The sequence below is a fragment of the Myripristis murdjan genome, chromosome 20 (assembly GCF_902150065.1).
Source record: "Myripristis murdjan chromosome 20, fMyrMur1.1, whole genome shotgun sequence".
NCBI classification, from domain to species: Eukaryota; Metazoa; Chordata; class Actinopteri; order Holocentriformes; family Holocentridae; genus Myripristis; species Myripristis murdjan.
This window is the reverse complement of record NC_043999.1, coordinates 26,778,499-26,795,612: the sequence shown is the minus strand read 5'-3', so window position 1 is coordinate 26,795,612 and position 17,114 is coordinate 26,778,499. Positions and strand designations below refer to the sequence as shown.

The 17,114-nt window shown below is 39.3% G+C and overlaps 1 protein-coding gene across 1 annotated transcript in view; it reads left to right on the top strand.

The window, feature by feature from the left end:
• The window catches only part of tgfbr1b (transforming growth factor, beta receptor 1 b), an 86,783-nt gene that overhangs the window by 59,735 nt on the left and 9,934 nt on the right, over positions 1 to 17,114 (top strand). The window contains 3 exon segments of the mRNA XM_030078960.1: positions 6,728 to 6,852; positions 8,419 to 8,469; positions 8,472 to 8,548. Of these exon segments, the coding sequence (XP_029934820.1) occupies positions 6,728 to 6,852; positions 8,419 to 8,469; positions 8,472 to 8,548 (253 nt within the window).

Genomic DNA, 17,114 nt, shown 5'->3' with positions numbered 1-17,114 from the left:
ATGTAATGGGGTCTTTAAATAAGCTTAGGAATGCTGTTAGAAATGTTCTGCCAAACCATGGCTGCCTGCCATTTTGGGGGTTCACTGGAGAATTGGCAATTCAGAAACCAAATAGTATTGTAGGCTAAATGGCTTCTGGCTGTAGACTGCCAGCTCTGTAGGTCAGAGACCAGATTGAATCAGCAAGCCAATCACTCTGTCATTTCTAAAGTTGTAGATGAGTTTAACAACAGTAACCTAATGGGACAGCAGGTGTTGCTCGCTTGGAACAGCCCACTCTGCAGTTCAGAAACCCGCTGTATCAGTGGAATTTACACCAACAGCTAAATCATATCTGTCCCATGCTGATAGGTTGGCCGATTCTAATCTGTTGTTGTCCGGAGGACCTCCAGTACGGCAGCTAGAGGGTATATGGTTTCAGTGGAAAGCACTCTGTGGCTTAGACATCAGGTGGAGAGAGAGAGTGGAGAGCATTGAAAAGTCCTTATGTGAGTGTGATTCATCACATGGAAGTACTGTCTGTCTCAAAAAAGCAGCATCATCCACCGCCATCCAGCAAAGACTTTCAAACACACACACACACACACACACACACACCACAGGAGTTATGGAGTTGTTGCTGTCAGGCCATTCAGGTTTCCATAATTCATGCTCCACCTCTTTTCCCTAGACATTAAATGTATGAAAACACTTTGCTGATATTTCCATAACACCACCTGTTAGATATGGTGTGTGTGTGTGTGTGTGTGTGGGTGTGTGTGTGTGTGTGTGTGTGTGTGTGCACGCGTGCGCACACACACACATGCTTGCTTGGTCTATTAGTCTAGCAGTTGTTATACAATTAGTAGCTCCTATCTAGGGGCAAAACTAATGTGTCCTGAACTATCTAGAAAGACCTTTGAGTCTTGTCAATGAATCTTAGCTATAATGAGGGTCTGTGCCCTTCTACTGCCAGACACAGGCTGGATGAACACAGTTCAGTGAACAAATGAACCACTCATTTGGTTTTGAGCAGTAGCTCTCTGCAAGGCTTCCCATTCACTCAGTTGCACTCCATAGCAACACTGATCATCAGTAGCATTAGCTCTAGCTTCAATTACAGTGAGTTTGTCATTTTTCTTTGGTTACATTGCACAAACTCAAACATGTAAAAGCACATGAATACATTTTTGATTAGTGGAGGAGCAATTATTTATACTATCCTTTCAGTAACTGAGAAGATTTGTTTCATAGACTGCTGAAATTCAGATGTGTTGAATCAGTAGAAAACATTCTCAAATAATTGTTTTCCTAATTTCTAACTCATCAGTGACTATCCACAGAATATCAAGTGGAGAGAGCAGTAGTTTTAACAGTTGGTGAATGACAAGTGAGTTTCTCCCATTATACATATGTATTGCACGATAATTGCTTGGTAGATTTTTTAATTTAATACCAGCAGAGGAATTTATGTTTTCGGCTTCTTCTACAATGTTTTTGTCACTTTATGATTGTTAAACATTGCGTCAAAGTGGTGAGTCTAGAAAGAAGCCTGATATTTGATTCTCAGGGACTGGTACCAAAGCCTGACAATTACCACTGATGTTTCGATTGTTCAATTTATGTTCTATTTAACTCCATTGTAGTAGTGATGGAAATAACTCTGCATGACAACATGTCATCTACATTTGGCCAAGAAAAATATACTGAACAGCATAAAAACAAATACTGAACAACAAAATTGAGTCAGTATTGCAATTCCCTACTGTACCTGTTTTCCAACCGTGTAGTATTTATAGTATATATATATAATATATATATATATATATATATTATATTCCAAAATTTCTGATACCCAAAAAATAATCACATACTGAACTTTTACATTTCCATGAACGAGAGTCTTTGTTACTTCCACCCTTGTGTCTTAGATATCTGGTAGATTATTTCACATAACCACCAAAGTTTTTTTCCCCTTGTCTCTTTCTTTTTTGTCCCTCCAATTCTATTATGTAGACTTGAATAGCCCCAAGGCTGGAAACTAAGCATTATATTAAAGCCACAGTGCACCCTCCCTAACATTCTTTTCATCTTTCACAATGATCAGAGTTACAGCTATACAGGGCTCCAGACTAACTTTATTTCATTACTGTCCAGCAGGCCATCCCAAAAAAACCAATCTTAACTGTCCCTGTCCCTAAGTCAGGTAACCGTCCGGAATGCCAACAGTGTTTTTTTTTTGTTTGTTTTTTCTTACTTTGTTTTTGTTGTTCGATCGTGGGTATTGGGTATGGCAGAAAAAGCTTTTCACATGATTAGGAAAAATTATTGAATTTTATACCTTGATAAAAATGACAGGGAAAGTATATTCATAGTATATTATTAGTATAGTATATTATTACAATGATCTATTTAAAAAGGTCAGATCAGTGATACTTTATCAACATCAGATTTTTTTGTGTGGTAAATGCCTGTTAAATCCGGATTAACTCATTTTAAACTTAATATTACTAACTCTGATTTGCACTAATCGTACATTAGAGATTTCCACTGTTGTAAACCACTGGCTGGAGGAGATCTAGAACATTGTACGATACTGTATAAAAATCACTGCTGGTTCAAAGCAGTGGTCTGAAGCTGTTTAAAGCTGTCAAAACACCATTATCGAGGTATTCTGTAGATTATGCTTGCTCTTGATCAATCTTTTTCAAATGTAACATCCATGAACTTAGTGAACATAGATTTTAGTTTGTTTTAAAGCTAGCAAAAAAATTTAATGTCAACCACAAATCCAAACCCAACAAGGATTATGTCCTTCCATTTTTGTCCCCTGCCTGATGAAATCAAAGGGGGCTATGAATTGGTGTCTGTCCGTTCCATCTCTCCGGTCATCACATAACTTCTGAATGGATGCTTAAATATTACCATATTTGGTGGGAAGGTTGCTCATTGGCAAAGGACAAATTAACCAACTTTTTAAACCCATGGGCCAAAGATGGTCATTGTAGTGGCTGTGACATATCACTTAGAGGGTCATAACTTCTGAACAGATTCACACATAATCATAAAAATTTGGTGGAGTACAATGCATTTACTTGTCAAGAATTGTGATCACAAGATGACTTATGAGGTGAGAATTGTTCATGCTTTTTGCTTTCTTTAAGCTGAATTGATGGACTGTTCATATCTACAGTCTCTCACATGTGACATGAAAGCAGCATTAGGTCATCAGAGCGAAATTAAGGCCGGATTATGCTTCTGCGTAAGCGGAGCATACGGGGGTATTCGAAACTTATGGGGGTTGTGCGAACGCTGCAGAGCCTTGCCGCGCACTTCCAAGAAATTGTAACTACGCAGACCCCACATAGCCCCCAATGCAGGCCCTCCACTGACAACAAGAGCTATGATTGGTCCACCGAACTACAGCAGTTCTGGCATTTCGACCCTCCGGAGTCACATCCTATTGTTGTGCCGGCAGCATCATTTTTAAAAGAACTGCTGTTGTGATCGCATCTCGAATCGTCGGTTGATTTCAAATTGCTGGATCTGGATCTACAGCTGCTCCTTTTAAAAATGGCGCTGCCAGCACAACAACGGGAGGAGCAGCGACCGTACGCCACAGGGTCTAAGTAGCTCTGCAGAAAAAAAAAACATGTCCCATAGCATTGTGGCGGAGAATTGCTTAACACAGAGGTATGTTGGGCACACACGCCCTGCTTGGCAACTGTGTGTGTGTTGCGTCAAGTCTCCGCAGAACCATGATCCGGCCTTTAGTTCAGCAGAGGGCTTCATGAGCTTCATGGCTTCAGGTCAAGAGCCAGGAGCTAGTGTAGGTCTAAAAAGATTTGCTTACTAGAAACAGTCAGGTTTTCTGAACAGTGTACATCAGCTGTTGTCCATGTAAAATATGCCAGCCCTAAGCAGAGAAGGAAGTATCATTTTAAGTTGGCTTTTGCAGATCTTATAGGATACGGTAGGCCTAAAACAGGAGACGAAAGACAAGAATCAGCCAGTTCAAGGTCGGATCGGATGATGATGAGTGCTGGAGAAATGACATAGAAATGCCAGATGTGATCGAGCTGATTATTTTTGCTCCACAGACGTGGAGTCTGTTACAGTGCAGTTGCCTTCCAGTCAGCCCTTTCTAAGACTGAAACTGACAACTGGGTATTTTAAGGGTAACAGAGATGAAGAGCCACCTCCCTCACAGTCCTGATAATGAGCATGACCTAAGCGTTCTCACAAAGATGAGCTGTGATTGTCAAGCTTTGATCAATACAAGGTTATACACTAAAGATAGGGCATAGGCATGACTTTTATTTAGACAAGAAGTTACAGCTTTGTATCCTTCAGCCCTTGTTCTTTTTAGCTCTTTGTTTCAAATATAGTCAAGGAGTGTGCTTGTGTGCTTTTCAGAGACATTTTAGACAGGTTTCTTCTACTATTTCCTTCACATTCCCCCTTGCTGCTATGCAAATAATTACACTTTACCTAGAAGCCACTGACTGTGTTTGGCAAACATTAAGGTCTTTTGATCCAGTGAGATTTTTTTCCCATCTTCTAATTTATCTGAAGCAGCAGTAGAACCGGTAGCATAATATAACTGCTGGGACCAGACATTCATACTGTTATCTGACATTCATTTATCTGTATATTGCTCATGTTACAAAAAAAAAAAAAAAAAAATCAATTAAGACTTTCTCTCTTGTGCCCAGTGTGGGAGTTATTTGATTGCACTGTCAAATCCTTCTTATTAGACATCATCAGTACTGTGTGTGTGTGTGTGTGTGTGTGTGTGTGTGTGTGTGTGTGTGTGTTCGTTCGTGTTCGTGTGTGTGTGTATATGCTTGTGCGTGCATCAATAATGATAGGTCTCACTTGCATGGAGATATTAATCATTTTGGTTGCTGTGTGAGCAGCAGTTGCAATATGGTCTGTGTTGTTTGAAGCTTATAAACCAGTGTGATGCCTGATACTAAGCTCTGTGGAGCTGCCTACAATTCAACAGCACCTCCTATACAAGTCAGTCTGTTTGAGTTTATTCACCTCTTGCACAATGTAGTGTGACACACACATTCTCCAGAATCTTCATGTTTACTTCCTGTCAACTACTACCATTGCCACTGTTAAGCTACACTGATACTAAGACAGTCTTTTAATCGTGCTTTTTTTACACCTGTTTGTTGTTCAGGTGAAAATTGTTCTTTACACATAGTATTTATAGTATTTGGCACTCATGCACTTAGTGGTTTTTAGTTCATTGTGTAGTGTTATTATAGTGTTTTGTATACTGTGGTGTTTGTAAATTAGTTGGATAGCCAGTGCTATACCAGTGATTGTATATTGAATATTTATGATTCCATGAATCATAAATCCGTGAATCAGCAATGCTCCATTTCTAACACAGCAGTGGAAAGTCCACTGGCAGTTTCAATCAGGTCTTCCACTAGCAAAAACCTGATACCTACTTTGAACCAACTGGTGGTAGTGAACTTATAACTTGGGATGTTCACTTTCCATTTTGCCCAAAGCTCAGCATTAGAAAGAATATCTGAGTATTGAGTAGCAGCAAAGCAGTAGCTAAGCTGAATAACCAGACTTAAAGATTTTGGAGCGGAAGTGTTTCACACTACATTGTGCAAGAGTTGAGATCTTGAATTTCACTACGTTGCTGTTGTTACAGAACGACAGCCATATCATATGAGTTTTTCTCCATGTTCAGCAACCATTCCACCAGCGAAATCCTAGTGGTGATAACTTCCAAATCTACCAAGGAGGATAAGAATCTTCTAATGGGAAGACAATGTCCTATTGTGTGACTTTAACTGTCATTTGCTATAAATGTTTGAACCTTCATACTGAGAAACATGCAATTTTGCATTAGGTAATGGTGTCATCATGACAACTACTACAATATTGATGAGCCTAGCTAGCTCCTCTAGTGTCTGGCTGCAAGGATGATGCAAAGTGTTAGCAGCCAAAATCATTAGGCATCACATAGAGCAGTGGAGCTTGTTACGACCTATTGCATGTTATATGGAAGTTAGATAAGGAACAAACTAGCTAGGCCTGGTAAGCCAAGGTTAAGCTGGAATAACTTAACAAATTGCAACCCAACACAAACCATTGCACCATAGTCATCAGTGTCGACTGCACTGTCTGCGGTTTCTTTCACTAGACAAGATGCTCGGCCAAAATTGCAGAACGTGACCTTTTTCCAAGTTTTCCTTTAAGTCATCGTTATGGTTCTATCCCACAGAAACGATATTTGCTACTATGTATCTGGCCACCAAACAACAAGATTTATGTCACTGAAAAATTATTTGTTGTCACTGAAAAATTATTTTCAAAGATGCACGCCAACACACATTGTTTGGGATTTATATCAACTCTCTTTTCCAGCCCTTATGCTTAGTTAACTTGCTGTAAGTGTGCTATGCTTTAACTGGACTTTGTTTCTGTAACACTACACCACAGTGCAGTATCCCAATATTACGACTCAGTGATGATTAGGCTACTGAGAAGATAGTCATCCATTTCTCAAGCAGAGTGTAGGTGTTATATATGAGGCACTTGTGTGTATTAATGAAACCAGAGGGCCTGTGGGACAAAAACCCCTTTAAACATGGACAGTCCAAAGTCCTCCTAGCCACATGGGATGTTCCATCATCTGACTGCTGTGGTGTTATTACACTCCAAATGTCTGTCAGCCTGTGTCACTCATCAGCTGTGTTGTCTTTCTGGTCAGGTACATGGCTCCAGAGGTTTTGGATGATTCCATAAACATGAAACACTTTGAGTCTTTCAAGAGAGCTGACATCTACGCCATGGGCCTGGTCTTCTGGGAAATCGCAAGCCGCTGCTCTATGGGAGGTGAGGATGGAAAGTGGTGTCTGTAGATTAATGGATGAATCTTTGAATAAATGGGAAGGCAGGGCTGACACATTAATGGAGGGAGTGATGGATGAACAGAGGTAAGGAGAGACAGATGGAAGCATATAAGGACTGACACACAAGTATCTGAATGGACTGACTGGATGACTGATCAGACAGCTTTTTGCATGCAAACCATATCTGTGTAATTGTGTATGGATTCTGTATCAGCACTTTTTCCCTATAATAACTCTGTGTCATACCATTCAAATATTCTGTTTTGCCTAACAGCGTTTACAGCATACTCAAACAGAATTAGGATTAGGATTACTGGGTAACAGAGGTAATAAAACTTAAGCCCTTCTGTTATGCTCTGTTATTATCCTTGGATTGTATCAGTGAAGTTTCTCTAGCTGGCACTCTCAAAATTTGATGAATGCCAAAATTTGCATGCCTAAAATTAATTAATCTCAGAGGAACTGTGATTAATAAATGACAAGTCGACTGATCCACAGCCTGACAACTTGCTTGTAGAATTACTGGATACTTGTGTTCTTTTACAAGGCTATGTTTGTTAGGCTGCTTCAAATTTTTATAGTCCTGTTACCTGCAGTATCAACTTTTTACTAATTTCATGCTCATTTTCTGGTGATTTCTTGCTAATTTGCTCATCTCTTTTTATCCCATGTTTTTGAAAAAAATCAGTTGAATTTTAAAGGGTTAAATAAAGGCAAAGACAAACAGAGAAAACAGCCTGACACTGCATGTTTAGTGATTCAAACTGCAGTCGAATCATGAGACCTGATCTATTGTGTTATACTGCTTTAACAATAGTCGTAAAACAGACATTTATTTATATGAAGATGCCATGGATTGTGATTACTTCAACGTTAGGCATTTTATCTGTCACCAAAGTCTGCGCCATTTAAAATAGCGAAAATCTCCTCTAATGCCTCCATGTCAGCTAGCCAACACTTTCACAGAAAAATATGACACTGTGCAGGTTCCTTGGTGAGCATAAAGTCATATAACTGACATTAAATGATCTGAAAATCAGGTGAAACACAGGACTCTCATCAGGTAGAACTGGCACCAGGGTGGGAAATTCACTTGTGAACATATACCAGCCACATAGATGTTCAAATTCACCACTCAGAAGTAAATTATTATTTTGTGTCAGGAATCTACTGGCCACTTTCATATTGTACCTGAATTTGGCTGGTGGGTGGTTCTGGCTCCTCCCTGACTAGAGCTGTCAGACCATGTGCGAGTGAAAAAGATAGAGAATAGGAGCTGGTGTTAGCACTGTTAGAGCAGGACGGGCCTATGAGCCATTAACTAATAGCCCAAGCTCCCCGGTGGCTGTCTCTCTCCACAGTGCCTATAAAAATAAAGCAAAAATGCAGGGAAAAAAAAAAACAAATAGCCAAATAGCTCCAGTGATAATCACATAATTACAGTTACCCCACCGACCCTGGAGAAAGTAGACTTGTCTGAATGTTTATTTTTATTTGATGCACCCAGGACACACTCATTCACATGTCTCATATATCTTTTTCCTGTCAGGCATTCATGAGGACTACCAGCTGCCGTACTATGACCTGGTGCAGTCCGATCCTCAGTGGAGGAGATGAGGAAGGTGGTTTGTGAGCAGAAGCTTCGGCCCAACATTCCAAATCGCTGGCAGAGCTGCGAGGTAGGACCTCCCTCACTGTACCGTACCTGTCTCTGCTGCACTAAGACAGCAGGGTCAGGGGTGTTCAGGGTGGGTGAGCTGAGGCATTTTGCATACCGTGTACTTACTTTGGGGTCAGAATATGCTGGCATGACATTATCAGTGATGCTATACCAAGTTGAGTCTTTTATCACAAAGTGTTAGTCAGAGTTGGTCAACCAGCACTCATCACCCATAAAGACAGACACAACAGCCTCATGCCTCCTGCTTTCATTGTGTAACTATTCAAGCACAACCTTGTATTGCGAAGGGAAATTGGAAAGTAACAGTTACATCACAACAAAATTTGAAGGCTGTACATGCAGAAAAAAAGTTGGCCTTGAAATGGTTCTGCTGAGTAGTTCATTTAAGAATCATCATTTAACTGTGCAATAATTTATGCCTGTCGGACAACAATTAAACAGTGCAGTATCCCCATGTATATATGGTGTTTATATGTATACTTCTTTATACATATGCTCAATTTCTTACTTCTGTATTTATTGTTGTAATATTTTGTAGGATTAATGCACATGTTTAGACTTAATGCACATAATTCTCTTACAAATTAATACATATATACTTTTTTTTTTTTTACACATTTCTAATGCCCATATTTTTATATTTCTTATTCCTTTTTCCTATTTCTTATAATTTAATTCTTCTCATAAGAATTTGAGCAACTGGAGCTGACCCGTTTTCCCCTGGGGGTCAACAAAGTATTTCTGGTTCTTATTCTGAACCATTTTACTTAGTGGATGGTTTTTCATTTGAGGTGGAAGATTCTTCATTTGAGGGGGAAAAATTAAAATGGGTTCATCTTTGAACCAACTGGCTCCACCAAGAGCTATTTTGAAATAGGTTCTTAAAACTTTTCAGAAAGAACAGTTTCTGATTCCTCAGACAACCTTTTTGATGGGTCTTTGAATCACCTTAAGTGATTCTTTAAAGGCCTCTTCTGAAAGGTTCACCTGTAGCACTGGTAAAGAATTATTTTTGGTTCCAGTTTCCTGTACCTTGACTCTTCTTTCTTTGAACCATTTAAAGAAATGGTTCTACAGATATCCCTGATCTGAAACATTCTTTTTGGACACAGGAAATGGTTCTGCTTTGGCATGACTCTGGAAAACTATCCCAGGCCCTAGTTGGAGCCTTAGTTTTTCTGTGTGTACCTGTTACGAGACTTAATAATACGTAATGACGCAGCTAATAATCCTTGCAAACTAAACTAGCTTTAAATTTGAATCCGACAGCCTAGGTTGCATTTCATTTTCATTTCTTTTCATCCAGTTGAGCTTAATGTGTATATGTGGGGTACAATTGCAGCATGGTCATCAGAAACTGTTACCAATACAAAACTACAAGAAGCATATTTTGATAGTCTAAACTGCTTAGGCAGAAAAAACAGGCAACAACAAAAATTAAAGCAACTATATGTTGACCTTATCAGATAGTCTTGCCAAAAAACATATATCTTAATTAATTTATCAGAAAATGTTTCCATTATGAGCTATATGCAGCATGATTTCAGTAATAATAACCCAAGTACATTGAACTTTATCACAATAAATTACAATCTCATAGATCCCTCTATGAGGGGCAGATGGCTATCTATCTATCTATCTGTCTAGATAGATAGATAGATAGATAGATAGATAAGCACATGATAGATAGATAGATAGATAGATAGAGATGATAGACATAGATATAGACAGATGGATAGTTTTGATACTAGTGGTAAACTATAGGAAGCTTTTCTGCCTATGTAGCCAGGCTGCTATTATTTTCAGCCTAGGTAGACCAGTTGACCCCAACGCTGAGTCTGATCCTCGTTGTCCCTCTCAGTAACACTGTGCTGTTACATGAGACACACCGCAGTCACACACCTACACACTCTCAGATTCACACACACATACCCACACTCCCCAGAGAGGAAGCAGCTATTTAGCCTGAGGGAGGGGAAAGTGTGTGTATTGTCTCTCCTGTAGTCTCAAGTTTCAGTTCCAGCCTAACTACAGCAGTGCTGTTACACAAACCCACACACACATACTCTTTATTGTTTTGCCTGCTGGTTGTGGTTGAAACCGCAGGAGAATTTGATTTGAGCTGATTGGGAGTAATATGACAGAAATGGAGCCTGGCAAGGCTGCCTCTTGTGTAGGATCTCATCATCCCATTTACATTTCTGTGCTCCTAATTTGATTGATGTACAGTTTTTGTGCATGAACTACTACCTCAATACTGAGTTGAGGCACACAACCAAGGCATGCATGATATAATGCAATCAATAGGGTTTGTCAGGTAAATTATGCAGCATTAAAATTTTATGTTGTAGTGCACTGAACCTGTAGTAAACTAGAAACCATGTAAACAGGTGTTTGACAAGTAGAGATGTATAGAAAAAACTGTTGATAGGGAATTCTTTGTTTGGACCAGAAATCCAGGTGAATATGGTATGGAGAAGTAAGTTTTACTGTAGTTAGCTTACTTCTGGCAACAAAGTAATGTGTGGGCTTGTTTTAATGTACAGTTATCATCAAATACATAACTCAATGAGTTATGTATTTGATCAATTTAGTGATTTGTTTTCACATGTACAGTCATAAGAAAATGAGAATATATGTGTATAAAAGAAAATTCTCCAACATATATGCAGGAGAGGTAGGAAATAGAGCAAGACGATACAGTAAAATGATATGAGTGCAGATCTCCAGGTGTATTTCCCCTTTTTCAGACTATAGGCCACCGTATGTGTAGACATCAACTCAGGAGAGACTCAGCAGCTAATTGTATTGTCAGAAGCTTTTCAAATTACAAATTAAATTACTGTATGGTTCAAATATAATACAGTAGATGAGCGCAAAGAAGAATAGCAAGAGAGCTGCGTGGTAGAGCAAGATAGACAGTGACCTGCAGTGAGGGACCGCTATAGAGAGATAGAGAGAATGGTCAAGCAAGGTAGAAAGAGTGTCAGTAGGCTGTGACTTCCACCAACCACAAGAGCTTCTTCATAGTACACACACACAGACACACACAGACACACACACACACACACACACACACACAAACACACAAACACAGGAGTGAAAACAATATCTCTGCCCAAGGCATTCTGCGTGGTGGAGATAAAAACTATATTGAGATTAATTTTACATATATTGCAGTATGATTCACAATTTTAGTAGTAATGGCTCTTTGTGCATTATGATTTTCATTTTCACTGAAAAAGCTTTTAAAATGATGATGCTGTGATTTTTGCTGGGGTCTGTAGCAAACATGTATTGTTTCTTCATCTGGAAAATACAATTTATAGGCCAAGGCATCTGTGTAGTACCACAGAACTTTATTTACAGCAGTGTTGTGACACACGGTTTACCTTTATCGAAAAACTGCAGCTCCTGCAGTTTAGGTATTGCATTTGGCCATAATGCAATTTTGCACTCGATTGTATGAAACAACAGCACATACATTTTCACAAAAAGTACATTATGGAAAAATTGAGTTAAAGCAGGGTATGAGGTTATTTCATTTTATCATTACATTACAGTAGCATTGCATTTACTGTTCCAATAAGCACAAGACTTTAACTGAGTTATTGCCGCAAATTTAACGCTTCTAAAATCATATCAGGCCACAACAGACTGCCGATCAAATCACTTTGCCCAAAAGTTGCCCAACACTACTAGCAACAACAGTTCTTGCTTCATACTAGTCATAGGCTGATGTAGCTGCACCTCTTTTGGAAGCAAACATCAGAGGGCAGACTAATAAAGCTTCACATTTCTCTCCCACAGTGCAGATACTGGCCACAGGCTGTCTGCTAGGTTTGTTAAATCAAACTTGTAGCACAGCATATAAGGAAACAAACCATCGAATCCCAGTTTTTCAGCCGTGGTGTGGATTTTTGGATTTTAGATTTATTCTGGAAAAAGAACAATATTAAATTTCATTGTATTGGTATTTGAGTTTCTCAGTTTTATCCCTCCCTTACTGGCTATTGCGACCATCTGCCGTTGTATAACATAGAATACCTTAGCCAGGACATTCCCATTACAGTTTGACCAATATAGGTTTCTCAAGACCAATACATGTGTTTGGATTCAACCTACCAATATCTGATATTTCATAGTCCATTGTGATTTAGAGGTTTGTTTGTTTTTTCTTGTCGGGGTTAAGCCTCTCAGACAGCATCATATTACAAGTAGTTGACACTGACAAGCCATTATCCAATTTTTAATTAAAGGCTAATATTCTCCCAACACATTGACAGAATTATATTGATATGAGATTTTTTTTATTTTTTATTTAACCTTTATTTAACCAGGCAGATCATTAAGAACAAGTTCTTATTTACAGTGATGGCCTGTCAAGAGGCATAAACCTCTTGAGGGAAAAAGGGGAAGAGGGCTGTGAAGGAAGGTTTGGTTAGTGGAGCAACAGCATACAAACACGGCAATACAGACATACAGCAAGACAACTACAATAATGATACACACAGATAATGATATCAGTTTAATCCTAATACAGAGACACATAGATTCATAGTGGTGCCAGGTTAATGAAAGCCAAATACAGGCCAAAATATCTGGATCACAGAAACACTTGAAAATATACTTTAATTTGAAGGCTTCTCACACAGTTTCACCTATTAGTACAACCACATTTTTTTATCCTCAAAAATTTCCACCGCTGCCTGCAGAAAATATTAGGTCCGTGGGTAGCTGGTGCCAAGGTCTCCTACTTCATTAAAAAATAAAACTGTTTTCACAGACACTGAGAACAGAATAAATGTTTCATGATTTATGTCTGAAGAGACAAGGCCACTGTCTCTCTCACATACAGCTTTTTTTTCCCTTTTGATTTCCAAAAATAGACAGGAGGTTGTTGGCCCCCACTGTGACCACCAGTCATTGCACTGTAAGGTGCTTTGAATGAAAGCCTCCACCAAAGAACATGTTGTTAAGTTGCATAACCTCTTCATTGCTTGATGCTATTTGACACAAATACAACATTATTGTGTTGTATACTGAGTTTCCCCTTGTAAAAATTTTGTCCAATAGATGCATGACTTGCTTGTAAAATTTGACCGGACCAAGTAAAAAATGCAGCAAAATAACAGCCTCACACCTGAATCAGACCAAGGAAGTGGACGGTTAGCTGTGAAAGCACCTTAATATAAAGGAATCTCCACCAGACTCAGCTGTTCTAATTAGACTGTCCTTCAGAGAACTCTGCCACCCACACAGGATTTTTACAGTCACAGGAGAATACTGGAATGAATAAAGCTGTCACCTCATGGTAGAATACAGTTTCCATTGGTATATTTCTTGGTTCAGGGTTTTTGCAGGTCAGCCACCTCCAGGTCTGTGAGTCGTAACATTTTTCTCCATGATCAGACTGACAGGGTTAGTTTGAAGTCTTCTAGTGCACACCTGCTTCCATGGAAGTAGAAAATTGGGAAGCCAGGCTGACTTTGACACATCAGCCTTTTGTCAAATTAGCCTGACATTTCTCCAGCTAGCTGTGTATGTGAACAACAACTCTAGAACAAAGGATTATTATAGGTTTCTTTTCCTATAAATTGTCTAAATCGGGAATTAAGGGCCCTCAAATAAAGTCACATAAAATCTCACATGGGAAAATTGTAGTTGTTTAATACTGAATAGTAGAACACTACATTATAAATGGTGGTGTAATAGAAGTGCAAGGAGAATTTCTAGTGAATTAAATTATTAAATAATATCGAACATATAAAGCCACTGCTTTGTATGTTCTTTTTAAATGAGGGAAACTGAACTATTCATTTTGCCGAGGACCAGCTGGAATGCAGTCTAGAACCACTCTTACCTAACATAACCTAACAGGCTACACATTCCCTCATCACCCAGTTTAGCTGCCTCAACTGATTTTACATACTGTGTGTGTGTGTGTGTGTGTGTGTGTGTGTGCAAGTGTGCAAATGTTGTCTAGTTTTAACCTGCCAAACCTGTATATCTGTCTGGAGGATATTATTACAGCAGTCTGTGGTTTATCATGCATCATTTCTGTGTGACTCTTAGCATGAGTCTGTGCGACTGTTTGCTTGACTGTGAGGGGTGGATAAGGGCAACAACAAGCAGTATGACTACGCACTATGTTTTTGAGGTGGTAGTAGGCTGACTTTGTAATTGTCAAGAGTTCTGGCTTGATTTGTTGATTTTAGTGTCATGTATTTTCGCCTGTCATCTTTATTGTCTCCAACTCTCTTTTGAAGAGTCTGTGATTCACCACGTTTGCAAAATTGAAAATAGACTTTGTTGTGACCTGAAAAATTGACTAGATTGGGACCTCAGATGATGTAATTTAGGAAAAAAATTTATCAAGATGTATGAAGTTGCTTTGGAAAAAAAGAGATTAAGATTCACCCTTGTGATGAACTATCCGGACTTTTCACCACAATGTGTACTCCATTAGTTAATCTAACGTTGGCCTCTGGAGACAGGTAGTCAGGCTAGTGAGCAGTGCACACAAACTTGGAGCTCTTCTTCTTTGGTAGCCTCTTTCAGACTGATTATTGTATAGTGCTGCAGTGGCTTGTCCCAGTATCATTCCTAAATTAGAAAATTCTGTTGTACAGAGCCACGATTTGAAAGGTGTGATGAAATTTTAGAAAGGCGGCTGCCTCCGATTTCTGTATGTAGGAAAAACTTCAGAGAAGTTGGTGTGTCTGTGTTATCTTTATGCTTTGGGAAGGTTTGCTGCCCTCAGCTGATTCTGTCAGGAACCACTTCCTGTCAGGCTGCTTTCTTCACTAAGCCCACCACCAACCATGCCTCTCCAGGGATAAATCTGAGACTTTACCATTTGACCGGTAGAGCCTGTTGCAGGAGATCACTGGCTGCCTCTCAGACTATGTATCCTTCTCATACTGGAATGAAATGTAGGAGCATACCTGAAGATGTTGAAGTGCTGTAGCCAGTGTATCCTCATCATATTTGGGGTGTTTTATGGCTCTGAATCATTCCTTACATCTGCAGGTAAATAATGGAAAGTTTTTAGAAGCAGAAAAAGTGATAAAACAATGACAAAAATAACTGTTTTTGACAGATTTTCTCTCTTGCCTCCCTTATGACATTTTAATTTTAATACATTAATTGAATGCATATACAATTCCTACAGATAGATCCACAAAATAAGCAGTGAAATGTCTCTTTAAAGGTAGCCTGAGCAAGGCTTGTTCTTACTGCATGTGGTTTCATTCCCCAGAGTGCAACCACAAGCATGTGCTGCATGCCCTAACAGCACTCCAGGCATATCCACCCAATCAAAATGCTCTGAAATATTATTATTCTGTTCCCTCTGATAAGCACATGAGTGCAGCATGCACCTTTCCTGGCCAGCCTACATTTCTGTTCCAGAAGTGCAACCTGTGGTCCAGCACACTTTGCAGAATAATTGTATAGAAACCCTTGAGATTACAGCAGTCTGTTTGGGTTTCAGGTGGAACCACAGCTCCACAGTTGGTTCCATCACATCATGGGAGACTATGAATTTGCTTTTCTCTGAATTCATTTTCTGAAGGTGTCTGATGTACTATGGGAGGACAGCAACAACACCATTTGTTAGAATGTAGGCGGCAGATAAGCCAGTCCCAAATAAATGGGAAGCTGACCTGTATTCCAAATTGGTGGCTAGACGCCAGATGTATGTTGCTGCTCGCTGCTCTAAAAGCATTCGTCTCATCTGACATGCAAGAAGGGGCTGAAGAATGTCCCTCAGGTACATGAATGTGATCTTCCATGTCCTAAAATTCAAAAGACATTCTGTCTGTCCAGCTGTCAAAGATATACCCCCAGATAAGTAATCCCTACCAATATCCCCTGCAATGCAAAACGATTTTATGATGAAGTATTGGCCTTATTTGTTCACTAAAATTCAAGCTGTGGCTCTGTTTTTCTTTCAGAGAGGCATTTGACAGTGTTTACACAGTGTTCTGAAAGTCACTTATAATGTGCAGAGCCATTTGTGCTCAGACACACCACCTGCAAGTAAATAGGAGGGTGTCATTTCTTCATTTATGCATTACTTATATGTTAGGTTACTGTAGTTACTGTTTTTCATATAGGTAGGTCCACCTGTATGATGAGGTATGAGACTGTCTGTTATTCTTAACTATTAATTCAATTTTGACTCAACATATAAACCATCGTGTACGGTATCATGAAATGGAAACATTTGGAGTGAACGTGGCTGGACCGAGCCCTTTGTGACAGGCTCGCCTTAGTGCTGTCACTGCATGAATTTAGATATTGTCCAAAAAATATGGCAACAGTGGAATGTAAACAGAACCAAGAAAGCCAAGCCTCTGTTTTATTCAGTGTGACTAGTATGAGTCAACACACCGCAGTGCAAAAGTTTTTGTGTGAAAACAAACCTCTGAGGGGCAGAAACGAATCCAAAATGGTAATCGGCATAAGTGTGAAAATGCCCTTAATGAGCACTGCAGGAAAACCCACAAATTGGCCACTCACATATTAACAGTCAGATGCTCTGAGATTCAAATAAATCT